At 43.0% G+C, this 27974-nt stretch overlaps 1 protein-coding gene across 1 annotated transcript in view; it reads left to right on the forward strand.

Moving 5' to 3' along the window:
- The first annotated feature begins 12346 nt into the window (after positions 1-12346).
- Positions 12347-27974, forward strand: part of TNFRSF11A (TNF receptor superfamily member 11a) — a 62468-nt gene continuing 46840 nt past the window's right edge. Inside the window, exon 1 of the mRNA XM_058277099.2 lies at positions 12347-12421. Within this exon, the coding sequence (XP_058133082.1) occupies positions 12347-12421 (75 nt within the window). The remainder of the gene's footprint in view (positions 12422-27974) is intronic.

Here is a 27974-nt window from a genome sequence, read left to right on the forward strand (position 1 = left end):
TTTCTCAAACTGATAAATGACAATAAGAAGGATAATAAATCACACACAAAATAAATGCAAAGAAAACTATACCTAACATGTTATAGTAAAACTGTTGAAAGACAAATGCAAAGAGAAATTCTTAACAGCAGCAACAAGACTGATCTTGACTTATCACAGAGAACAAAGGAATGATATGTTTTAAATGCTGAAAGAAAATAATTGCCATCCTAGAATTCTCTATTCTGCAAAACTGTCTTTGAAAATGAAGGCAAATTAAGGTATTTTTAGGCCAGAAAAAAAAAAAAGAAAAAGGCAGAATTTGTCACCAGACTCACACTAAATGAAAAACTAAAATAAATCATTCAAGCAAAAGGTAAATGATCCTCGATGGTGGCACAGAGATGCCAAAAGGAATAAGAAGCAATGTAGGAAAACGGACTTGGCCCAGTGGTTAGGGCGTCCTTCTACCACATGGGAGGTCCGCGGTTCAAACCCCGGGCCTCCTTGACCCGTGTGGAGCTGGCCCATGCACAGTGCTGATGCGCGCAAGGAGTGCCACGCCATGCAGGGGTGTCCCCAGCGTAGGGGAGCCCCACGCGCAAGGAGTGCGCCCCATAAGGAGAGCCGCCCAGCACGAAAGAGAGTGCAACCTGCCCAGGAATGGTGCCGCCCACACTTCCCGTGCCGCTGACGACAACAGAAGCGGACAAAGAAACAAGACGCAGCAAATAGACACAGAGAACAGACAACCGGGGAAGGGGGGAATTAAATAAATAAATAAATCTTTTTAAAAAATCCTATAGCGTACAACAGCAAGATGGTGGCAGAGTAAGGAGTTCCTAGAGTCAGTTCGTGCTACAGAGCAGTTAGTAATCACTCAGAGCTATCTAAAGAACCTGTTTGGGAGGCTCCAGGAGACCAGAAGAGCATTCTGTAACCTCTTTGAAAGAAAGGAAGGAGGAGACTGCCCATCTGCAGAGAAGATTCAAGCGTAGAGCACCCCACGCCCTGCAGGCTGGCGCCCATCCTCCACAGGTAGCACAAGCCACCTCAGGAGCTATTCTGTGGCTGGAATTGGAAGCTCCATTTCCAAAAACGGAAGAGGAAGAGATGTTGGGCACCAATTTCAGCTACTGATTAGTAAATTCGGTGGGCTAAAGTATAATCCTAAGAACAGCTAAAGTTTGAACCTATCCGAGTAAGAAAGAGGCTAGCAGACACCATCTTAACTCTGCCCCCCCAGCATGAGGGGAAGCAGGGCTGACTGAAAATCAGTGACAGTAGGGACCAGCTTCTTTCCATCCAGGTCAGACTGCAGCTCTAGTCTATGACCCAGACCCACCTCTAGAAGGGAGGAAGTTGGGGGGACCTATGCCAGCCTCTCTGGGAAAATACAGGTCATGCAGCCAAGGTTGGTGACCATCTTACTCTGGCGGCACAATCCGCCTCAGGAGCCATGTTGTGACTGGAGTTGGAAACTCCATTTCCCAAAAACTGGAGGAAGAGCCCTTGGCCACCAACTTCAGCTACTGATTAGTAAATTTGGCTGGCTAAAGTATAACTCCAAGAAAAGCTAAAGTTTGAACCCATCCAAGTTGGAAAGAGGCCGGTACCTGCCATTTTTACTCCACCCCCAGGATGAGGGGAAGCCAGTCTGCCTAAAAATCACAATGATGGTAGGAACCGGCTTCTTTCACCCAGATCAGCCTGCAGCCTAATTTAGACTTCAGCCCCACCTCTAGCAGAAAAGAGGCTGGTGGGCCCTGCACCAGCGTCTCCAGGTAACTGCAAGTACATTCGGCTGGTAATGACTGAATAGTCAGAAGTCTGCCAGGGCAACTGCTGTCATCTTGGACCCACACTGCATAGATTGCTGCTCATACCTGCAGCTCCATCCCTGCCCCAGGCAGGGGAGAAAGGGGCTTGAAGTTTCCTCAGTCTGTGCAACTACTGTCTAGGCCTGCACGACTTGGATTACTACATATAACTGTGGTGCTGTCCCTACCCCTGGCAAAGGAGAATGTTGGGAGAAGATTCATCAGTCCCTGGGACAATGAGGGCAGCTTGAGCCTCCATAGCTTACAGCACCAACTACATCCTAGGTTCCTAATACAACCAGCAAGGGAGAAAGGACAAGAAAGCCCTAAACTAAAGAGAGAAACTGCACCCAGAATAAATACATCTAGTAAGGCAGATGCCAAGACACCAACAAAAAATAACAGTCCACACCAAGAAACAGGAAGATATGGCCCAGTGAAAGGAATACAGACATAGAACAACACACAGCGAATGGACAGAGAGAGCAGACAGGATGCAAAAAGCCACAAGGGGGGGGGGGTATAAAAAAATACATTGGAATCAATCATATAATAGCAAATTTCAGGAGGCAGAAGGATTGGTGAGCTTGAAGAAATGATCTCTGAAAGCAAACATACAAAAGAACAGATGAAGAAAAGAATGGGAAAAAATTCAACAAGGTCTCAGGGAACTAAACGACAGCAAGAGACATGCAAACATACATGTCATGGGTGTCCCAGAAGGAAAAGAGAAGGGAAAGAGGGAAGAAGGAATATTTGAAGAAATAATGGTAGAAAATGTCCCAACCTTATTGAAGGACATGGATATCCATGTCCAAGAAGCACAACTCCCATCTGAATAAATCCAAATAGACCAACTCTGAGACACACATTAATCAGAATGTCAAATGCCAAAGACAAAGACTCCTGAGAGCAGCAATGCATAATATATAGGGGATACCCAATAAGATTAAGTGCTGATTTCTCATCAGAAATCATGAAGCAAGAAGACAGTCGTACAATATATTTAAGATACTGCAAGAGAAAAACTTCCACCAAGAATTTTATCTCGGGTAAGATTGCCTTTAAAAAATGAGGGCAAGTTTAAAATATGCACAGATAAACAGAAACTGAGAGAGCTTGTAACCAAGAGACCAGGTTTGCAGGAATTACTAAAGGGTGTGCTACAGTCTGAAAAGAAAAGACAGGACAGAGAGGCTTGGAAGAGAGCCTAGAAATGAAGATAATATCAGTAAAAGTAACTAAAAGTGTCAAACGAGTGGTGAAAATAAAATATGAGAGATAAAACCCAAATATTTAGGAATAAACTTGACCAACAATATAAAGCACTTATATTCAGAAAACTACAACTCATTGTTAAAAGAAATTTTAAAAGACCTAAATAATTGGAAGAACATTCCATGCTCATGGATTGGAAGACTAAATATCATTAAAATGTCAATTCTACTCAAATTGATATACATATTCAATGTAATCCTGATAAAAACTCCACCAGCATTTTAAAAATAAATGGAAAATATGATTATCAAATATATATGGAAGGGTAAGGGGTCCTGAATAGCCAGAAATATTGTAAAAAGAAAAACTGGAACTCAATGAATGGACACAAAGAGCAGACAATGGGGGTGGGAGGGGAGAGAAATAAATCTTAAAAAAAAAAAAAAAAAGAAAAACTGAAGTTGAAGTATTCTCACTTCCAGACTTTAAATCATTTTACCTAACTACAATGGTAAAAACAGCATGATACTGGTAAAAAGAAAGACACATAGACCAATGGAATCAAATTGATGGTTTAGAAACAGATCCTCACATCTACAGTCATGTGATTTTTGACAAGTCTTTCAAACCCACCCAGCTCTGGCAGAACAGTCTATTCAACAAATTGTGCTGAGAGAACTGGATATCCATAGCAAAAAGAAGAAAAGAGGACCCCTGTTTCATACCTTATACAAAAATTAACTCAAAATAGATCAAAGACCTAAATATAGAAGCAAAAACTATAAAGCTTCTAAAAGAAAATATAAGAAAATATCTTCAAGACCTGGTGGTAGGTGGTGGCTTCTTAAAGGAGATAGGAGGGGGACTGGGATGGACTATTGATGTTTAATAAATGTAGAAGTTTTAATTATCTTTGCTGTAGAAGTGTGGAAATGCATAGAGTTGATGGTAACACATTATAGTGAGTAATAGCTGGTTTATAAATGGGAATGTGGTTGATAAGGGTAGGCCAGGGATGTAAATGCCAATTGAAAGAACGCCAGAGAATAATCTAGAGACTGAATACCACAGTAAATCCAGAGGTGGGCGAGAACTGTGGTTGATGGTACAGATGCAAGAGTGTCCTTTGTGAGCTAGAGCAAATGTACATCAGTATTGCAGGGTGGTGGAAATGTTAAGAAGCATGGGAAAAATATAACTGGAGTAACCTATGGACTATGGTTAACACTAATAATGTAATATTCATGCATCTATGCCAAAGGTGTACTGTGTTGATAATGGGGGAGTATGGGGGAAAATGGGCCAAATATACACTATGGACATGGTAATAGTCTGATGATATCATCTCATAATCTGTAACAAATGTTCTACCATGGTGTGGTGTGTTGATAGAGGGGTGTGTATGGGAATTCTGCACATGTGCATGAAGTTTTGTAAGTTTACAACTTCTGTCATAAAAATATATTTAAAAAATAATAATAGGGTGAGTTGGGGGAAAAATACACCAAATGTAAGGTAAGGACTATAGTTAGTAAAGTAAGATTTTGACAATATTCTTTCATAATGTGTAACAAATGTCTCACAACAATGCAAGGTGTAGGTGGTAGGTTGATGTGTGGGACCCCTGTATGATGTTATGCATGTTTGCTTTGTAAGTTCATAATTTTTACTATACATTTATTGTTTATGTATGTTTATGTAAAAATGACATAAAAATAATAATAATAGGGTGGATTGGGAGAAAAATACACCAAATGAAAGACACTTTAGTTGGTAGTAATATTTCAAGGATGTTCTTTTATCATTAGATAAAATTATTTCACAACAGTGCAAGGTATTGGTGGTAGGGTGAGGTATGCGTGCCCTGTATGATGTTATGTATGTTTGTTTTGTATGAGTGATATACTTCAATCATTTTTTTTTAATTTTTAATTTGATTTTTTTAAATCCTATAGCAAAAATCATACTTAATGGTAAAATATAGAATACTTTGCTCCTGAAACCAGAAATGAGTCAAGAATACTTGTTATCACTGTTTATATGCAACATTGTACTAGAGATCCTAATTAGTTCAACAAGGCAAGGAAAAGAAAGAAAAGCTGTAAGAACTAGAAATGAAGAAATGAAACTCACCTTTTGCACACATCACAGTTGTGTTTATAAACTTTTAAAAAATCTACAGATAGATATTAGAATGTTAATACATTGGTTTAGAAAGATTGCTAGATAGAAAGTCAATACACAAAAATCAGTTGGATTTCTATAAACAGCAATAAGCTATCAGCATATGAGATTATTCATATGGAATAATACCAGTTAAAATAGCATTAAATCCCTAGACTAAACCTAAGGAAAGATGAGTAAAATATCATCTTTTTATCATCAGAAAACTACAAAACACTGAAAGAAATTAAAGGAGACCTAAACATATAGAGAGATATATCATGTTCATGTACTGGAAGACTCTATGATAAGAATATCAACTTCCCATAAATACACTGATTTATAGAATCTGATCCCCCTGAATCATATCAGTAGATATTTTTTGTGGAAATTAACAAGCTGATTCAAAACTTACTTGGAAATTCAAAGGGCCAAGAAGAGCCAAAACAATCTTGGAAAAGAGAACAAAGTTGAAGGATTTACATTATCAGATACCAAGACTTCCTATAAAACAATAGAAATTAAGACAGTGAGGGGAAACGGACTTGGTCCAGTGGTTAGGGCGTCCTTCTACCACATGGGAGGTCCGCAGTTCAAACCCCGGGCCTCCTTGACCCATGTGGAGCTGGCCCATGCACAGTGCTGATGCGCGCAAGGAGTGCCGCGCCACGCAGGGGTGTCCCCCGCGTAGGGGAGCCCCACGCGCAAGGAGTGCGCCCCGTAAGGAGAGCCACCCAGCGCGAAAGAAAGTGCAGCCTGCCCAGGAATGGCACCGCCCACACTTCCTGTGCCGCTGACGACAACAGAAGCGGACAAAGAAACAAGACAACAAGACGCAGCAAATAGACACAGAGAACCGACAACCGGGGGAGGGGGGGAATTAAATAAATAAATAAATCTAAAAAAAAAAAAAGACAGTGAGGTACTCTCTAGCAGGCATAAACAAATAGAGAAGAGAAACAGAATAAAGAATCCAGAAAAAAGACAGCCCTTTCAATAAATGCCATTGGGTCAAATGATAATCCAAATGGAATAAAAAGAACTCTGGTGCATTGTAGTTCTAAATTTCAAAGTTAAACAATAAAGATTCTAAAAGATGACAGGGGAGAAAATCTTCATTATCTTGGATTAGGAAAAAGAAATTTTAACAGGACATAAAAAGCACACTACAAGGAAAAGACTGATAAGTTGGAGAACCTCCAAGACACTATGGAAAGGGTCAAAACGAAAAGAAAAGCCACAGAGCAGGAGAATATAACCACAAAAGAATCATATCCATAGTATAAACAGAATTCCTACAAATCGATAAAAAAAAAAGGCCAGAATCCCATTGGAAAAATGGGCAAAAGGCTTGAACCAACACTTCAAAGAAGAGGATAGTCAAAAAGCCCAATAAACTTATGAAAAGACACTCAACCTCATTAGTCATCAGGAAAACTCAAAATAAAACCATACTATTTGGTATTAAAATTAAATCTTGAGCAAACTCATGGAGTTAATAGCTAGAATATAATTCACTAGAGAATAGAATGAGGTTAGAGACTGAAAAGCTGAGGTTTAATCTGTGCAGAAGTGGTAAAAAGTTGTTTGTAAATGTTTAAAAATGAATAGAAATCGTGAAAGCACATTATAGGATTTGTAATTAGTAGCACTAACAAATGGGTATGATGGGGGTTAGTTTTTTGTTTGTTTTGAGTAATGAAACTGTTCTAATATTGATTGAATTGATGAATGCACATCTCTGTGATTAATCAAATACCAGTGATTGTATACTTTAAATAAATATATGGTTTATGAACAAAAATGTAATAGGGTGAGTTGGGGGAAAAATACACCAAATGTAAGATATGGACTATAGCTAGTAGTAATACTCCGATGATGTTCTTTCATAATTTGTTACAAATATTTAACAACAATGAAAAGATTGGTGGTGGGATGAAGTACACGAACTCTGTATGATGTTATGCATGTGTGTTTGGTAGATTCACAACTTTTACTATACACTTATTGTTTATATATGTTCTTGGATGAATTGATATACTTAAAAATTTTAATGGAAAAAAATTAAATCTTATCTAGAAGGATGAGGGGTATGACTAGAAGGGAGTGTAAAGGGTACTGGTAATGTTCTAGTTCATTATCTGGGTGCTGGCTACATATATGTTTACATTTTATAATAATTCATGAAGCTGTATACTTATATATGTTACACCCCAACAAAAATATTAAAAAGAAATCATTCCATCTCAATCTAGAAAGCAGCATCCGTTTTCCATCGAGGCCTATCTAACTCTGACCATTCTGCATGTAAATCTTTGCCATACCATATTGGAGAACACTTGTTCTTCTGTTCATGTGTAAGGGGCATGCAGCCACCTCATCCAAATAAGGCATCAAATCATTAAAGCCTAGTTAAAAAGGAAAGCAGAGAAGATACAAATTATATCCCCATATCCACCTGAAATTATTTTATCTGTAACAAAACATCCAAAGAGTATGTGATGATTACTAGTTTTTACTACTATAGTTTACAAATTCATTTATTTTGAATACCAGTTCTGTAGACCTAAAAAAATTCTTGTCTACCAAAGCAAGCAAGATAAATGACTATTTATATATACAGTCTAAAAGTTTTCATATTATGGTTGAATGCCATTATGAGATAGTATTACATTTTGATTTATCTTAGTCAACACTGATTTATCAGTGTTTTACTTTTGTTTAAAAAGTGTTTTATAGAAGAGATGGAAGGAAGAGCAAAAAAACCACAGGGTAGGTAATAAAAACATTTTTACTGTAAAAAAGATTTGTAAAGTCTTATGTTTACTTAATTACTTTAAGTCTTTTATGTGTTTGCTTTAGCTCTGTGCCCAGTAACAGCGATTATTTTTATATCACTGTCTGAAAAAGTTATGCAAACTGATTCTTATTTTTACTGACATTTTATAAGCATTTCATTAAAAAGATCTTACTTTTGTTTTTTGATGCCTAAATCAAGACCTGTTAAAATGTAATCTAATATTTACAAGCCATCCACTAGAAACAAAAGTAATGGCCACATTTTCATTTTTACCTTTTTGATTCTGTAAGCTTAAAGAGTTCATGCAGAAGTGGGGAAAAGTGGGGATTTCCAAGGTGAGGTGCACACTATCTATATAAAAGAGTTTTCATATAAACCTATGATTCCTCTGTGTGTGAGTGTGTGTTTTGTTTTTCCCCATTGTCAGGTGATTACTTTTTCTAAATTGGAAACATTTAACTTTAATAAACATTAAAGCATTTATTGTTTAAAATGTATTTTTACATTTATAATAGATAACCAAAGTTTAATTGTACATGTGTTCATAAAAGTGGATTTTGGGGGAGCAGATGTAGCTCAAGTGGTTGAGCACCTGCTCTCCGTTTACGAGGCCCTGAGTTGATTTCTGGTGCCTCCTAAAAACAAAACAGACAATAGTTATGGAAGCAGATGTGGCTCAAGTGATTGAGTGCCTGCTTACCACATGGGAGGTCCTGGTTTGGTCCCAAGTTTGGCCCTGGTGTCTCCTACAAACAAACAAACAAAAAACAAACAACAAGCAAACAAATGAAAAAACCTACTCCAAGGAGCGAATGTGGCTCCGTGGTTGAGTGCCAGCTTCCCATATGTGAGGTCTCAGGTCCAATTCCCGGCCCTGATACCTCAGAAAAAAAAAGTTTTTTAAATCACACACACACAAAACATTTAAACTAGTTCCTATAAATGATGAGTGACCACTTTAGCTATTTTGTATGCATTCTTCATTGAACAGAGACTAGCAGTTTAGATAACTTACATGTTTCTAATAATGCTATTTCTATAGGAAAGATGACATCCTCAAGTCCATTTTAATAAATTTTGTTATTAACAAGTAGGATTTTAGGTTAATATTTATAAAATACTTGAATTATTTTAGTGATAGTTAATTTAGAAATAGTAAATATAATATATACAATAGTAGTAATATAGAATCATAAATATAGAAATAGAGTCTTTAAGGAGTAATTAAACTTTTTTAATTAAAAGAAAAAACCTCAGTAGATTTAATATGTTAACATGAGCATTGTACACTTCAAAGTGCTTCCAAAACCAGCACACTCACCTCTGGGGCTTTCCAAGCAGAAGTTTTAATTCCCTTAATCTTTTTTGAAAATAGAAGGGGGAAATGTTGGAAATGTGTCAGGAATAAGCTTTGGTATTTCTCATAAAGTGCCACAGTGAAGTACCCTCTCCAACAAGTAAGTTCCTTTTAGCAAAATCATAACCTCATCCAGTCTTCACAACTGCTGCTTTTTCCCAAAAAGCCTCTCTCCACCTTTGAGATAATAATATTAAATATTAAATATTGGTTGTACTTGCAACCATTTCTGTATTTATTTCATTCAGAGTTTTAACATTTACCAAATTTTTACAATTGTCATTTAAAACACGACAGTACTTTTTCCACAATGTAAATAATTTAGAAACATCATAAGCAAAATTAGTTGTATCTCCTGCCATTCTGCAACTCACCTGATGTTAAAAATTTGGTGCTTAGGCAGGCAGAAACTCAGATTCCAGAGCCAGACAACCAGAGTTTGAATTCCAGTTCTGTCACTTATTGGAAAGTGACCCTAGACAGATTATTTACCTTAGTGCCTCAGTTTCCTTATCTGTAAAATGGGAATAGTTTTCCTTACAGGACTTTTGTGAGGATTAAATGTGTTTGTAAATGTGAGTATGCTATTTCTGTTTGGTATTATTATTGTCTTTCCAAAAACTTCCTTTGCTTATATAAATAAAATCAAATTTATGACTGTTATTTACAAATATGGGATGATATTATTCTGTACCTTGCTTCTTTAATATATCATGGGCATCTTTCCACTTAATTTTAATTAATTAATCTACTTAATTTTCTTTTAAAAGTTGCATTGTATTCTATACTCTAATAGAACATAATTTTTCCTACCATTTCTCTATTAATTGCCTTTACATTTTTTCCTTTTTATGAATTTACAGAAATGCTATGGTAAATATATGTATCAATATATTGAATTCCAAGATATGGAATTGCTTTGTCAAAGGATATTTACATTCTTAATTCTTTCAATTAAGACTACCAGATAATTTTCCCTTCCCCAGAGCACAAGAATTGCACAGTGCACCAATCAGCCTGCACATTATGGAGTTAAAAAGCAAGGCAAAAGTAGAATTAATGTAATAGTACAGAATTAGAGAAGGGGAAATAGAAGTATGCTGTTGCAAGGTTCTTACATTTACATGACGTGGCAGAATTTCACCTGACGTTAAAGATGTATATTGTGAATCCATGGGAATATATATATATATATATATAAAACAAGAAGGTAAGAAGTTATATAAAATAAGCTAACAGTGGAAAGAAAATGAAATTTTAAAATACTCAAAAATTCCAAAGGAAGGTAGGAAAAGAGGGAAAAAGTAACAAAGAAGGAACAAATAGAAAGCAAACAGCAAGATGGCAAGCAAATTCCACCATATCTATAATCACATTAAATGTATATGGTCTAAACACTAATTGAAAGGCAGAGATTACCAGACTGGGTAAAACAAAAGAGCAAGACCTAATTAACGCTGTGGCTTTAACTAGACATAGATAAGTTAAAAGTATAGAATATAAACAGTATTCATAAGAAAGGTGGGAAGGAAAAAAAAAGGTGGCATGGCTGTATTATTAACATCTAAGTACACTTTGGAATCTGGAATATTACCAGCAATCAAGGAAGACAGTTCAGAATAATAAAAGCATCAACCCATTAAGAAAACATATAATCCCAAACGTCTCTGCCTCTAATAAGAGTTTCAAAACATGGAAAACTGACAGAACTGAAAGAAGAAATCACAAATCTATAGTTAGTGTTGGAAATTTCCATACTACTCTCTCAGAAAAGGTGGACAGAAAATCAGAATGGGAATTTCAACCAATTTGACCTAATTGACATTTATAAAACATTTCATCCAACAGCATCCAAACATAGTTTTTTTCCAAGTGCACATGAACATTCACCACAACAGACCATGCTCTGGGCCAAAAGTAGAGCAAGTAAGCAATCCTGGCACTCAAGGAATTCAAAACAGAATACATTCTATGGACATGGGACAAGTATTTTCACACAATGTTACTTATATAAATGAGTGTGCATCCAGCAGCAACCTAGAATGTACAGATCAGCAAGGGAAGACACATTTGTGAGTAATAACAACCGACAGTATGATACTGTGTCCCAGACATCTGGCCAGGAGCTCTGTATCAGAAAGGGGAGTGTGGGAATGAGGGGGTGGGGCTGGGGGACGAGTCCGGCAGGTGCCTTGTGTCAACCTGGAGAGTTTGATGGGGGCTGGGCAGGGAGGGTGAGGGAAACAGCTGTGGTGACTGGCAGCCTAGAGAAGGATCCTGGAGAAGCAGCAAGATGAGGTGGCTGCCGGCTGAAAAACGTCCTAAGAAAGAACAGAGCTATTTACAAGAGGATTTTATGAAGAGTAGCAGACAGTGTATGGTGCTGATCCTCTTAACTGTAGTGAATGAAATCCCCAGTAAGCAATCCTATGTTGTTGCATCCCCCTTTGGATGCCTGCGAAGTCTCCAGGCAGGTGCTGGGGCCGAGCCAGGCCCCGGGGATGCTCTCCTTCCCTGGGAAGCCGGCCCAGAAGGCCTGGCGTGCGAGCGGGGACTGTTCCATAAACGTGAAAGACACCTTTAGTCAGGACGCAGGCACACCTGGCTGAAGAGGGTGCCCGCTGGCAGCGTGGAGCCCGAAGCGCCAAGGTTAGGAAGCTCCCCGGCCAACGCGCGCGCCGACGGCGAGAGAGGACCGGGGCCGAGAAAGAGACAAAGGACGCCGTGAGCGCGGCGGGCGCTCGCTTCCCGCTTCTCTCCCACCTCGCTCGCCTCCCGGGACCCTCCACCCGCCGCAACCCCAGAAAGCAGAAGCGGGCGGGCAGCCCCGCCCTGGGGGCCCTCCTGGCGCGCGCGGCCGGGCGGGCGGCGGGGACTCCAGGCGGGCGGCGGCGCGCAGGGGGCCGGTCCCGGAGGGCGGGGCGCGCGGGGCGGGCCGACGGGCGGCCGAGGGCAGCGGCGCCGCCGGGGCCGCAGAGGCCGCGGCGCGCAGCCCGCCCGCACCGCGCCATGGCCCCGCACGCCCCGCGGCGCCGCCCGCTGCGCGCGCTGCTCGCGCTGTGCGCGCTGCTCGCCCGCCTGCAGGTAAGGAGGCCGCGCGCCCGCGCCGTCCCGCGCGCCCTCGCACGCCTGCGCCCCGCGTTCGCAGAGGGCGCGGGAGCGGCTCCCACGCGCGCCCGGGCCCGCGGCCCTGAGGAAGACCCCGTCGGAGGGCGGCGATTAGTCCCGCGACCCGGGCTGAGACGGCTGGTTCCTCAGCCTCGGGAGAAGCGGGAGCTGAGGATTTGCGTGAGGGGGCGTCGGACACCTGCGGGGTCGCGGAGCCTTCGGGGGGTCGGAAGGAGGGAAGGGGCCGTGGAGCGGGTCCTGGCGCGCAGAAGGGTGAGGCTGGCGGCTTATCGGAAAGCCGGGCTGAGTCCCCGGCCTTGACGGCGTCGTTTAGCCTCCAAACTTTTCCTGAGCGCCTACTAAGTGACGACGCAGAGTAGTTGCTGGGCGACTGCGCCGATCTAGACACGGCCCCTTCCAGGCGAACAAAGTGAGCCAAGTGAAAAAATGCAAAGTCGCAGAGAATGGCCCTGTCAGAGAGCCATTTTTGAGTAAGATTTCCTCAGGTGGTCTCCTCTTCCATCCTCTCCTTGCCCGCACTAGGCGGTTGCCTCTAGCTGGGTCTGCACGCCCTCCAACTCAGTTTCTCTTCTGAGGAATCACAGGAGTGTTTTGAGCACGCAGTGAAACAACTTGGAAGTTTCTTCAGAAAAGCTGGCATTAAGATTGCTTTTTTTATGTTCCCCACTGTTCTCCCCTCTCTGCTCCCTGACTCCCACCCCCCACCCCCGCCCCCCAAACGCTTTAGCTCCACCGACCAGTTCAGGTAGACCCTCAATAACCATAGAACCACTTGTTCTCAGCCTTTGACAAAGTATTTTCTGCAACTGGAGAAACAAGGAACATGATTTGCCTCAAACCAGGGGCAAAGCCCACAGAGCCCAGTTCTCCCCTGCCTGAGCCTAGGGCAGGAATTTCGCTCTCTCCAAGGCCCTATGGGGGCTCACAAGCCCCTGTTTCGACGCCCCCCTCCACAACCACCCTCCCATGCATCTGGGGTCACCCAGGTCCAATTGCAGCCCTAAGGAGGCGGCAAGTCTGTAAGTCTGTTCTAGAAAGAGCCTTGATTCCTGACCCTGGAGCTGAGTGGTCGCCTTTGACCCACAGACGCTCAGGGGCCAACCCTGGCTTTTGGAGCACCGGGTCGCTGATAAAAGGGCTCCAGCAGGATGAGTTCTAGGGATGCTGGAATTTGGGTTTCTTCTCAGACATTGCTGCCATCTAGTCCTCTCAGAACAGATTTCTTACCACATCACTCAGTACCGTTACCAAGTAAGGACAGTTACTGATTTTCTCTCCTGAAGGAGAGCTATGGTACAGCAAACCCCGCACAAGGAGATAGTTTAAAAACTGTTTATACCTGAAAGTTCCTCCTAGGGAAGGTCAATTGTGATTGTCTTGGTTTCAGCAGTTTCGGGTTTATCTTCTCTGTCAGATTGGCTTGGGCTGCTAACATCGCTCTGCAGCATGGCACAGAACCTGTGAAAACATGGAGGAGCATTTGGAGAACTAACTGGGTGTGGGGTGAGCAGGGAGGGGAAACCCGCCTAGGAGAAAACCTTGGTGCAAAATAATGGGAATACACGGTAGGCTCAAGCAGAAAATTCTTAAGATTCATTTCATTCCTGATATTATGGGTCTCTTGGAATGGTTGAGGGAAAAGAAGGTGGAAAAACCTAATGGAATTTTTTCGTTTTAAACACGTCTGGTGTTGCCTAATACACTCAACAGGTTGAGCAGGGTGCTGCCTTATTTGAACTGCAGGACTGGAGCTTCAGAGAAGAGTTAGCCACCTAAGAAAAACCTGCCCAACTGCACATGATGAGCCTGTCTTTTTCCAGATGACCCCCCAAAAATATCTCACATTGCTATTGCAAAAACTATACATACATACATAACATGTGCATAAACTGCATTAGGGTCTAATATTAATGGCAAATACTATCAGAACAAGTTTATATTTTACAGAGACCTTTCAATAAGTGCTATTGCCCCTCCTTTTCCCTTGAGACCACTTTAGATGCATTTTTTTAATCGTCTTTAAACAGGAAATTTCTGCATAGGTCACTTTCAATCAAATGATGTTGGAATGCTCTTCTGCTTATTTTGGTTTGCTCCCAGCCTCACCAGTGGAAATGCATTAACTTTAAAAGATGGAGCTAGATACAGTGTTGAACTATTATCCTCAAAAAACACTGTGGTTGTATGTACTCTGTGTTTAATGGCTACTTCTTTGGCCAGCCTGTTCTATTGGTTCAAAACTTAGGAATTGCAGTGGCAGTCCATTATGTTGCTAATGATCATGTATTGGGCAAGGAGCTGCTTTGCTGGGAAATTAGATTTGTAAAATAGGTGGCAAAAACAGCCTCTAGAAAGTGCTTTATCTGCAAGTATAGTGTTTAGTTTATTCAACCTTATATTAGACAGATTCAGACTTACCTGAGAGGCTTGCAGTTTTGCCTTTTAAAACGTTTCTATGATTATATCTCTGCCTGCATGTATTTATGAGGGAATTTATGTTCAGATGTAATGAGTGTTTGCCTACAGATAAAACATTTTAAATTTTTATGTTGTTAGTTGTTGGTTATTCCAAATAAAATATGGAAGCATACTGCTTTCATTTAGATGAAGTGCTTATACACAACCACTCTTGTCTAAGGTTCCCTAAGACCTGAGAGCAGATGCATACACACCCAGGACAACAAACACCTCTGGTGTGTGAACCTTTGTGCTAGGTGAGAATCAAAATTGAAGACAGAACCTGTGTCTTCGGAGAGGTCACACTCTAGGGGAGAGAGTAAGGCTGGTGATAAAGCAGATAGTGGTAGGAGAAGCACTGAGAGGGGTGGAGAAAAAGAGTAGAGTTGTAGGAATCAGGGAAGACTTTTGGAGGAAGGGGTTTCTGACGTGGGCATTAAAAGATAGGTGGGAAAGCAAGGGTCAGAGAAGGAATGATTTCAAAGGAAGAAGGCTTTCTGGTAGAGAATGATGTGAGTAGTTTAGGCCTATAGGAATCTTGAAAAAAAGAGACATTTTTATGGCTTCTCGAAGCACTTCATTCAGAAAACCCCACCAAACAGATGGGCATTGAATCTTTATAGTTTTAAGATAACTCAAATAAGGGCCCTTATTGAGTAGGTGAGGCAGACTAATCAGAAACAGAAGGCCTCGCAGGACCATGGAAATGCTCGGAGGGAGACCCCTCAGAGGAAATCCCCAAGGGTGGAGGGGGTTGTGGGGTAGGTGCTCTGCCCAGTCCTTCCTGCTACCACCCTCCCATCCTAGAGGGAAGACTTGGCTCCAGAGGAACAGATTGAAGAACCACAGACGCTTGGGTCAGTGGGCTTTGCCTACATTTTGTTGATAACGAATGTTTCAAATGCCCCACCCGCACGATTTCCTTCCCACCACTACCCCCTAAATGGCAAACCTGTAAACCGAACACATTCTCTGTGTTGATAAGGAAATAGGAGCTTGCCTTTTCAATTATCTACCAGAAATTCTTACACCAGGAAAACCGAAACAATAAAGATGCGGCTGAAGGTCAGTAAATCAGTGTTTTATGAGGCCATGACAAGGGGAGTTCCACCCAGGCCTCCTTTGCAGAGAGTGTTGTTTGAAGAAGGTATTGTGTGAACTTTATCTACCATTTCAGTATATTAAAAATTTCCCCCTTGCATTTTCCTAGTTTTGAAGTGCGTGGGGGAAAAAAAAGAGTGTTTTATCCCACACGGTGTGTCTGATGGACTGTAAGGTTGTCTGGGTTGCTCTCTTGCTGGTGTGTGGTTCACTCGCCGGGCCCTCTACCCACTGGCCAGGTGGCTGCCCCTGGGAGGGCCTCCCTGCAGCCTCCTGGGCCCTGTCCACAGGGCGGCACACCCTGCTCCCAGCGCAGCCATCCCTCACCCCTCCTCCAGGCTTCCCAGAACTGGCAGGTGTAGGACTCTGCCAGGCGGGCGACTTTCCCTCCAAGCTCCCAGCCGTTCTCCCCTTCTAGTTGCAGTGTGTGAGCTTTCCGTAGTATCCACGGTATAAGAAACACTGCTTGTGTTCAACTCATCCTCTCTGACCCAGAGCCCTGAGTTTGAAAAACCAAGAATTAGACAATTAGGCTTCAGCAAAACAGAGTTGGTCCCTCTGAAGTTCTGAGTGAGCTTTGAGGTTTAAGGCTGAGTGGGTGTTGAGCGAGATTACGCACAGCCCCATATCTATCTTCTGTCCTGATTCTGAGAGACCTCTCAGGCTGTTTCCTGCCAGAGCCCCCGGGCAGGCTTCCCCTCCGCCTCGGTCACCAGAAGTGCCTTGTCAGGGGCTGGCGCTGCTGTTCTCACGGCAGACGGTTCCAGTCACAATGCTCTCCGACAGCGAGGCCTGGGTAGCCCCGTCAGCAGTCTGAAGTACATTCTTGATGGCTGCCTGATGATAACTTTATATCGTGTTTGTTTTGTTGGCCACCCGCGAGTCCACTGCTTTCAGCCTTTGATTTCTATGGGTATGCCCCCTTCAGGGCATTTCATAATGAGAAGTAAAACTGAATCTGTGCCAAGTATATTCATTTATTCCAACAGATTGAGTGCGCGGTGGGGTTCTCTACAGTGGGCTGAGGAGACAGGGCCACAGGGACCCAGCTCTTGTCTTCAGGGAGCTCGCAGGCTAGACCTGGGCAGACAATTAAAATACAGGAGGTTGATTGTGTTACCGGGAACGTCTTCAAAGCGTGTTGGGCACACAGGACAAGGAGTGCTTTATTCTGCCTGGAAGTGTCTAACGATATCTCGTTCTCCCTTCCCTAGTAATTATGTGTGTCTAGTGCTATAAAAGGACAAGTGAGAGAGCAGCATTTGGGCCAGGGGTTAAAGGATGGTTAGTGCCTTGGCTGGCAGAGGGAGCAGCAGAGAGGTATGACGGAGGAGGGTATTTCCAGGGAGCTATAAAAAGTACAGAATTCCTGGACTCACAGGTTGTGGGTGGAGAGGAGGCAGAAGGCAGAGCTCAAAGACCCACGTGTGCTAGCAGAAGAGTTTAGATTTTATCTTGATGAACTGGGTAGGCTGGGAGTGACATGGCCAGATTTTCGTGTGTTACAGGAAGAGTCCAGATGGGTCCAAAAGTCCAGGCAGGAGACCACTGCCTTGGTTCAAGGAAGAGCTAGTAAAGACTTGAATCAGATTGTGGGGAGAGTAGGGAGAAGCCAAGTGCAGGGGCAATTTCAGAGCCAGCAGAGCTGTTCCAGGCACTCAGGATGCAGGGACTGCTGAGATCTGTCAATGGCAGGACAAAATAGCCAACCCTTTGGATTGTGTTTTTCATACTTCGTTAAGGAAATTTCTGTCTTAGCCCAAATCAAAATGTTGTTCAGGTTCAAGTGAAGAAGGATTTTTAAATAAATAACATACAAAAACGGAAGGATGAAGCTGGGGCTATTGAATTGCAGCTCTTTTGGATTATTCCATTGGGAAGCAGAGACAAATTTCCTTAGACAGTATAGAGGTGGACAAGCCCCAGGGTTTGGAATCAGCAGGAAATTTGTGTGCTCCGGAATTCAGAGAGCCATTTCCTGATCCAAAAGTGTCTTTGAATCAGAAGTTCAGGATATAGGCCGAGCTCTGAAGCTCAGGACTAAGGAGAGATAACCCCAGAGGGTCCACCATGAGAGCAGGTGTGACCTGACCTGTGGCCATCCCACACTGGTCACCTGCTCACAGAGGCAGTGTTTACCTTGGACCCTTAGCTTGGCAAAAACTTTTCACTTGTGCGACACACATTTTCCCAGGGGACTGCTGTTTGCCCAAGATGAGTATCTCTCTTCCTTTCTGCACAGCCTCTGTTATGCTTCCCCTGTCAAAAAAAGAAAAAATCCTAACCCAGCAGGTGACATGGAGCCCCTTTGGCACTAGCAAAGTCAGAGAGCTGCCAGGTTTCCAAGTGTCAGGAAGAACTGACTGCAAACACTGCCCTTTTGGTTCATCAGGATAATAATAATAACTTACTACATTTCCTGTTCAAAGGGTTGACAGTACAAGAGCCACTTCCTCAAGCTACCAGAAATTTGAAGACTTTCCATTAAAAATGAGGAAGAAAAACTCTCTTTAGCTTTTGGTGAATGTGATGTCTGAACGGAGCAAGTGGGAAACACTGACATGTGGGAAACACTGACATGTGGGAAATAGCATGTGGTAGTGCCTAAAATCCTATCAGCACCACAGTGCTGGCCAGTTTGGGACTGATGAACTCCCATCGAGTGGGAGATGAACCACTTTCCTACCTTACTGGTATTAAAAAATATTTGTTACTTTTTCTAACAAAAAACTAACTTAAAAATCTAGTGCTTCATACTAATAGCACAAGCAGCTGTCAAACTCATATCGGCTAAAAAAGAGACCTCGAAGGGCCCTTGTGACCAGTTCCCCACCTTCTCTCAAGGTTACACTCAAGAAATAAAAGTAAGATCCCATTTAAAACTTTCTGTGGTGATTGGGAATCTGGTCCGTTTTCATAGTTTAGTAGAGATTATTCACATTTGCCCTTGATAACCCATTTCATTGTTTGATAACTGCTAATGTCAGAAAAATCTTCCCTATAGCAAACCTAAATCTAACATGTCACAATTTGACCCCATTTCCTCAAGTTTGTTTTTTTAGTGGAGGTAAAGATCAGTTGGTCAGTATCTTCTTTATTTTAATGTTTCTATTGTTGAAGATTGTTAACCCACAACTTCCCCTTCCCTAGGGTTGTTCATTCCAGTTCCTTTAACCTCTTTGTACACTTTTCCCCTTAAATTCAACAGATAATTATTTTGTACTTACTGTCAAAATACATTTTATTTTATTTTATTTTTTAAATTATCTTTTTTTTTAAAGTTAATAGATCCACAAAACCAAACAACCCATAAGGGATTGTGGAAACATTAGTCTTAGTGCTGCACAGCCTCAGACCCTGGAAAGCTTACAATCTAGTAGAGAGGAGAAGACATCATATCCTTCCTTCCTGGTGGTGGAGTCTAAAGTATGTGGACTTTAAGTGCTACTGAAGAGGGACAGTGAGACGCTGTGGGAAGACAAGCAAGAAAGCTGATTCCAAAGGAAAGAATTGCACAGTGTTTGCTCTGATAGTGGGAAGGTGGGTTGTTTAGAGAGGCAAGAGAGAACAGGGAAGAGGAGGAGCAGTGGTGGGGACCAGCAGCACCATTCATGAGAAAATCAGGTCCCTTTTGCCTGTCAGGGGCCCAGGGCCTGTGAAAGGGACCAGGGAAGGAAGAGGCCAGCTGGGGAAGTATGGCAGGTCTGACTCATATAGGGCCATGTGAACAAACCTCAGGAGCCAGGGCTGTGTTCTGGGGAGCAGTGGTTCTCAGTGTGGTCCCTCGACTCGGCATCAGTGTCACCTGTGAACGTGTTAGAAATGCACCATCTCAGGCCTCACCCTGCATCTGCTGAGTCGGCAACCCTGGAAGTGGGGCCCACAGTCTATAACTTAACAACCTCTCCCAGTGATGCTGAAGCACATTAAGTTCGAGAACTGCTGCTGTAGACCATGGAACTCCACGAAAAGGTTTTGAGCTCAGCTCCAAGTTAATACTATTATAAGATTAATACATTAAAAGGACCTGCCATTTGTTGAATCCTTCCTGTGTGCCAGACATGTGCTAGGAGTTTTCCATAAATTACCTCTACTCTTCATTCCACCTGGTGAGGATGAGCAATCTCAGGCAAGTAACCCACCTCTGTTTGCACAGCTAGTGAGTGGCAGAGCTGAGACTCCCTCCTGGGCATCTGCTCCAGTGGCCATGGGCTTAACCCTAATCCCTCAGGTAAGCTGCATGTGCTTCCAGCTACAGTGCGGTGGGGAGGAGAGAGACCTCCAGCAATGGTGGGACAGAAGTAAGCTTTTTAGTGTTGGGGGAAATCGTGTAATCATCTGTGTTAGTGGGGTCTGAGTTGTCTGGTTGAGGATATATACTCCTTAAGGGCTTTCTAGAACTGTAACTATCCAGAAATGAAAATGCTGGGTCTTTGAAGCTAATCGAGACAGACAGGCACCCAGTGCACGCTCTGGGTTGGTGTACCAGTTGATCCCTGACTCAGGAGCAAAAGAAGTATGATATATTTGAATCACCACTGCCACTTCCTGAAGCAAAGGCAGCCTTGACTCCTCCAGATCCCCCACCCTCTGCCAGAAATAAAGTGCCTCAGCACCACTGTCCGCCCATTGCTGCCCCAGTCAAGACAACGCAGGTTCATCCCTCTCCTGTCATCTGCCAGGCTCTGTGCTGGACCTGGGGTGGGGGTGACAAGCCTTCAAGCCCCAGGTTAGGTGCAGCAAGAGAGTGTCTGTCCTCATAAGCTTTAGGCAGTGGTTCTATTATGTTTTACAAGTAATTAATGTCTTAGTATTGCTGTAACTGTGAATCTGGGGACTCTACCCTTGACCCAAAAGACCTGGGCTTCAGTTTTCCTGAGCCTCTACCATTGCCCAAAGTGAAACTGTTTTTATCACCTACATTTTTTTTTCAATTCCTTAAAACCACACTCTCTAAGCAGTAGGAGAAGAAATTAGAAGAGGGTCAGAACATACATAGCCTTGTGGGTCACGGTCCAGCCTCAAGCCCCTACTCAGAGTGAGAGAGGGAAGTGCTGCCAGGATTCAAGAGGGGCTACACATCATGTTACAAATGCACTAGAGCAAGAAACGTAAAAAGAGCCCCCAGATTTGAATCTCTGGACTGACAATGTGATAGCCAGATCCTGAGCCTCAACAGACTCCAGCACCTACAATCTGATTTATTGGACTTACCACACTCAGCTAAGATGGAGGTGAAGAAGGACAACCACCACACCATGGAGCCTAGAGTGATTACAACTGAAAATGGGAGGATTGCATCCAGCATCCAGGTGGAATCTGAGCCTCCTCTTGACATAAAGGTGCAATGGACACAACCAAACCAGTGTCCACATAGAAGAGGTGGCATTGGATTGGGAAAAGTGGACATAATGGACAAAGGGTATGGGGAAAGGCAGGAAGAGATGAGAGGTGGAGGCGTCTTCGGGACATGGAGCTGCCCTGGATGGTGCTTCAGAGGTAATCACCGGACATTGTAAATCCTCACAGGGCCTACATGATGGAATAGAGGAGAGTATGGGCCATGATGTGAACCAATGTATATGAGGTGCAGAGGTGCCCAAAGATGTACTTACCAAATCCAATGGATGTGTCAGGATGATGGGAACGAGTGTTGTTGGGGGGGGGGAGAGGGGGGGTGGGGGGGTGGGGTTGAATGGGACCTCACATATATATTTTTAATGTAATATTATTACAAAGTCAATAAAAAAAAATAAAAAAAATAAAAAAAAAAAAAACAAAAAAAAAAAACAAAAAAAAAAAAAAAAAAAAAAAGAGCCCCCAAAGCCTACAAAGCCTACAGCAATGGAGTGTAGCATGCAGTGCCAACTAAATTCAGGGGGACACAACTGGAATCTGTCTTAAACCTGACCCCACTAATTTCTAATGGTCACAAGGCTAAAAAATTTTAAAATGAGACCATAAAAAAATGTGCCCTTTTGATGGGTTCAGGTTTTCCATGCTCCAGTTGGTATCCCTGTGATCAGGCCACTGAGGTCCTCTTTATGTGTAAAATTACAAAAGACCAAAGCACAAGAATGTCCACCCTTTCCCCCCAACACTCCTCCCCACCAACACCCAGCCATCTCAACTGTGCGGAGCAGCTCTCAAAATGAGGGGATGCAGAAGGAATAGGTGCCAGCTCCCGTGTGCCCAGAGGGGCTTGTCTAAGAGGCCTTACCCAGTGAAAGGCCCTCAGTTCCAAGGCTTGAATGATGGACATAAAGAGGCTTGAGCAGCTGTGTTATGTGTTAGTTAGGCAGACCTGATTCCTGTCACTGTAAGAAAAGAGAATTTGAGTCCAGGAAGAGATTTTTCATTTTATTTTGCAACCCTCTTCCCACAGGGTATTTTACCCCAAATTGGCAGAGCCTTTCCAAGTCCATGCTTGGGAGTATGAATTTGATTCAGAACTAGTAGGAAACTGTTACGGTCTTCTGTAAAAGGAAGTTATGAGGTCATAGGGGTCCTTCAGAAAAATTGTTCATTAATTTAATGAGTAATCATTGAAGCACCTGCTACCTGCTTAGCACTGCTCCAATCTACTTATCATAACCATCTGAGCAAGTTGCTTCATCTCTCTGGTGCTTGTGAGGATATAGTAAAATAAGGAAACTAAAGTTTCTAGCAAAGTGCCTGGCACAGAGAAGGTATTTTCTAAGGACTAATTCTTCACCCACTCAAGAAAAATGATTTTTGTATCCAATGATGGGAGAGGTGGGTCTTGAGGTCCATTATATAGATGGAGATGAGTGTACAGTGTGTGGGGATATTAGAAAGTCTGCTCATGGTTTTTAAATGTAATCTCTGGCCTCCAGCAGGATCAGTATCACCTGGAACTTGCTAAAAAGACAGAACTTCGGGCCCTTTCCCAGACCTCCTGCACCAGAATCTGCATTTTCATTAGATTTCCATGCTATCCATTTGTGTATTAACTTTTGAGAAGCACCTGTCTGTAAGGCTTGGGAGTGGGGAAGAAGAGTCTCATTCCCATATCTAGCACAATGCATTTACTGAATAAATATTGGTTAATTGAGTTTATTCCCAAAAAAAGTCTGAGACCAAAGAAGGTGAAGATCAATGGTGTTGAAAAGGAAGGAGGGGGATAAATTCAAGAGAATCTAGGGTTAGTGTTGGTAGCCACATGCATGTAGGTTTTAACGTCTTGAACAGCAGGAAAGGTAAAGGGGATCTCATGTGGTAATGAATATTGCAGATGCAAGGGCAGTGGTGTTCCAGGCCCCCATCCCTGCCACCGTGGGGGTGGGGGTCTCCCCATCACATTCCTTACCCAGGCCAGTGTCTTCCAAGTTCCCTTCAGTGGCCAACAGTGGCTTAGATCTTCAGGGAACATGGATGTAGGCATCTCTCCTCAAGGAGCTTCTAACCCAGTGAAGACCTGCCTGTGGCCACATGAGGATGCTGGAGGATAATAAGAGGTGGGATACAAGATCTGGGTAGTAGGATGTCAGAAAGAGTACAGGGTTTCGTGGGCCTGAGCTCTCAGGCAAGGCTCCTCAGTGGAGGCCAGACATGGGCCAAGAGGGGAGGATGGCCAGGATTTGGAAGACAGGGAAGAGTGAACAAACCCAGAGGTGGGTTGATACATGAGCAGGTATGAGTAGACAGGTTGTTGCTGAGCAGTGGGCAGGCACTGGGCACAGGTAAACACAGGTGACAGGGCTTGGACTGTAGCAAGCAGAGATCTGATTGAGGATATGGAGCAGGGCAGGAGCAGGGAAAGCACGTGGGGACATCTGACAAAGTTTGGGGCAGGGGAGCTGGGGAGGACAGGGGTGGTGTGCTGAGGACCTAGAGCGCCAGGGGATTGGGAGAAGAGAAAGTAGAGGTGACCATGAGGCCATCTAGCACAGAGTCTAACCAGTCTAGGTGTGAGGGAATCTTAGATCATCCCAATGTCAACAGAAGGAAGTTGACACAGGCTGGCAGGTTAAGGAGGACCACAGGGGTTGGCCAAAAGAAACAGGAGTCAGGGACTGGAGGGTGTTCCAGGCCAAGCAAGGTTCCTGGGTCGGGCTGCTAAGGAGAGGGCAAGAGAAGAAAGAGCTGCAGGTGAGACTGAGCAGAGGTAAGACCAGACAGGTGTGCAGGGCCTGGTGCGCATTGTGGAGGAGCCAGACTTCACCCTGAGGGCCGGGGGCAGTACGGAAGAAGGGGTGGTCAGGGGCTTTGTCACCTCAGCAGCTTGGTGCACCTGGGAGTGGAGGTGGAACTTAAAAGGTCAGCGTGCTCTTAGCAATCAAGCAGGAGGTTCTTGACTTTTACTACAGGGAAGAAGAAAAAGTGGTTTTGATTTCAAATGAATAGAAGTTGAAAAAAAGGAGAAGAGGAAGAAAAAAAAAAGCCTTCCACTGTGCGAATAAAGAGGGCATTCACTGGAGCCTGTGGAACTCCTGTTGATTGATAAAGGAGTCAAAGTCATCCTAACTACCATGTTTAGGAAACAAACCTTCCTTGCGCTTTCCTTTCAGGTAACCCACAGCTGCAAGCTTTTCTTACTCTTAATCTCACTTGAAGACAAATTTGCAAATAAAGTTTTGAAATGCAAGGTTATTTCTTCATTTTCCCTTGGGCCATATGTTTTCTTTTCACGGAGAAGAGATAATAAATGCTTTGTGAGGGAAGTAAGAAAGGGGGTTGGACAAAGATCAATAGACCTTTGATATCTTCCCAAGAAAGTACATTGCTTTTTTTTCTTCTTTAGAGAGTATATCTGGAGTCAGGATGGTTAGGGGGAAAAAGCTGATTGGCCCAAATAAAAACCACTCTCAAGATAAGTTATAAAATCAATTGTTTAAAGTTTGCTAAATCAAAATGGTGAATATGTCAAGACCTCTACAGTTACTCTCAGTTAAGGTGCTTGTTTATCAAACCTGACCTAAGTCAGACTGTTTTCTGTTCATACCCATTCCCCAAAAATCTTGTGGCAAATGTAATCCCTGCCTGCTAATGAAAAAGCACAAAGTGCTTATTATTTAAACCTTTATGGAGTAACTGCAATGCTCCCAGATGATTCTAAAGTCACTACCACATAATCCTGATACTGTGGATATAGATTAACTCATGCTTTGAATAAATATGTAATTGGATGTGTGATCTTATGTACCACCTTCCCCTCAGGCAGTCACACTGGCCTGTTTTGGTCCTTGATCAAGGCCATTTAAAACGCTCCCTCCACCGGCCATTTCAAATGCTTTTTACATCTACCTACCATAGTCCTTCTCCACACATTGGCTATAAGTTTAACTTGTTCCCTCACTGTGCAGGTCTCTTCTCCCAGAGGCTCCCCTTCACAATCCTTCACCTTATTTGTTGTTTTTTTAATGGCAATTACTACACCCAATCATTGCAAGGACTTTGTCTGGTATCCTCTGTAGCCACAAAATCTAAAATTGTCTCTGGCACATGTGGTCTACTAACATGTGAGGAATAAATGAATGTATATTTAATTTGTCCCACCTTTTGGTTGTAAACTCACAGACTGTGTCTAACTTGAAATGCTAAAACTCCTAGGTTCATTTCTAGACAGCCATGCAGTGATGCTGTTCAGAAGTGGGAGCATTTTCCTTCAATAGGAAAATCAAGGAGTTCTTTCAAGATGGCCCTACAGCCCTACGGCCCTCTGATGCCACTCATGACCCATGTAATGACTGTGCTGAGAACAGCTAAATGGGATCCTGTGAACCGATGGAGGCAAACTTAAGTAATTATACTACAGATTTAAAAAAATAAAGGTGTTCAAAGAACAGGCAAAAAAAAAAAAAAAAGCCAAACATTATATTTCATGATGGAAGACCACCCTTTCTCACCTCCCTGAAGTGAATTCCACTCTTTGGTATTGGCTCACACCAGCTCTGTCCCATATCTATTTCCTCAAGGTATTAGCCTGGGCTCTCTTCATTGTCCAGAAGGATTTTGCACCTTCTTATCAGCCTTTCAAAGCCCACCAGTCTTTACAATATAGCTCATGTATCTTATATGCTAAAAAAGAACTGCTCTCCGTCCCTTCTCCTAGAACTACCCGGCTGCGCTGTCCACACAACCCTGAAGCGGCACCCATCCCTTGTCAGTACCAGGACACTCACCTGGCCGCCCCACCTCCTCGCTCTTTTCCCTTTCCCAACCTTCTGCCTTGCCCAAGCATCATTCCCTTTCCTTCTCTTCCTTCTGCCTCTGCCCCATCAGACTTGCCCTCTCAGGCATTGTACATACACCTCCTTTTGTGACTCCTTCAAAATCCTCCCAAATTTCCCTTCTTCGTGCAGCCATCCAAAGATGGCAAGGCACAAGCATCGCTCAGTGCCTCAGGCTGCCTGTTCTTCCCCTCCTGCCAGGATCTGTAAGGATCAAGTTCAGGGACCCAGGGGAGCTTGGATTGTTGTGTGGCCATGCATCTGTGTCTGTGGCCATGTCACCTGCACTGAAAGCTTTGAGCGGACAGAGCTTAATTCCTTTAGTCCTGCACCAACACAACACCTTGCACAAAGAAGTGAGTGCTCGTACAGACTGCCACGATGGCCTGATGATAGCAAAGCTTCCGAAGAGATTGATGCTTTCTGCAGTTAAATCCTAGACTAGACCCAACTTAGTCTTCTGATTGTAGTTATGTGAAAAATTGTTTTCCTTGGGCAAAGGAATGTTATCTGCACAGTGAGTAAATAAATTCACAACCCCTTTTGGGGGGCTGGTTTCTTATGAGGAGTGGGGGTAGATTGATATCTGTAATTTTCTGTGAGACCAGTAGGAGTTGACCAGCTGTGATGAATGCCTTCAAGTTGGAGTTTTGAGTACTTTTTGGAGTATTCCAACACATTCACAAAATGCATGTTAGAATGCCCCAAATCCTTTAGCAGCAAGTCAGTTATAATAGTTTGTGATCAGTCATAATTTTCTTTGCAGCCTTCTCAAACTAATTAGACACATCTTTTCATATTGCACTAATCACAGAATAATTGGGCCTCACTTTTGGCAGCAGACTTTTTTTCAAGAGCTGTGTGTAAAGTATGTTCCTCTGAAATGAATTATATTTTAAGCACTGAGGGAGTTTCTGTTTAAACCTTCTTCTCTGCCTCCACTTCCTTTAGGACTTAGGCCAAGTGCCCTGCGGTATAATGTGGGCCTCCAAGTTTTTAATGTGTTTCATAATACCAAAGGGTCTCCCAGGTGGGGAGCGTTCCCCCAGGGAGTGTGCCAGATGATCCAGTGGGTTGCACAGGAAGATCCTAAAAAGAGGGTCCGTTTATCCCATATGACTCTCAAATTTATAATATACTATCTTCTTGGTGCCAGTATCTAGCAAGGTTGTTCCTAAGCATGAAATTTGAAGCCTTAGTTTGTACAAAAGAAAAATTAGTCCGATATTTTATCTGTAAATGTGTAAGCTTGACATTCTGTCTCTCAAGTTTGTTTAAAATAAGACTGTCTGGAAGGGCACTTGGTCATAACTCAATTATGTCCTATTTAACAAAAATCACTGACCGATATAATCTAGCAGCAGCTTTATCAGCAGACACACTGAGTAAACTGTGTCTCTGCCCTCACTCAAGTGTGGCTCACGTAACTGATGAGCCCTCAGACAGAAAACCACAGAGATGACTCGGATCCCTTGTCACCACTCAAAAGTGATACTTCAAGTTTCCAACCCCATGAAAATGCACTTCTTTATTGGAAATCAAGCATGTGTTGTTGTTTTTTTAATCTCTCTGAGCAAAAACAGAGTTTTTCATTGCCCAGCTAAAATACTTTGCCGCGCATATTTTGCCTACCATAGACAGGTAAAAAGTAAGTGGGAGAAAGCAGATGTGGCTCAACTGATAGAGCATCCGCCTACCATATGGAGGATCCAGGGTTCAATCGCAGGGCCTCCTGTCCTGTGTGGTGAGCTGGCCCA

Source organism: Dasypus novemcinctus, chromosome 16, assembly GCF_030445035.2.
Source record: "Dasypus novemcinctus isolate mDasNov1 chromosome 16, mDasNov1.1.hap2, whole genome shotgun sequence".
In the NCBI taxonomy this organism is placed as follows: Eukaryota; Metazoa; Chordata; class Mammalia; order Cingulata; family Dasypodidae; genus Dasypus; species Dasypus novemcinctus.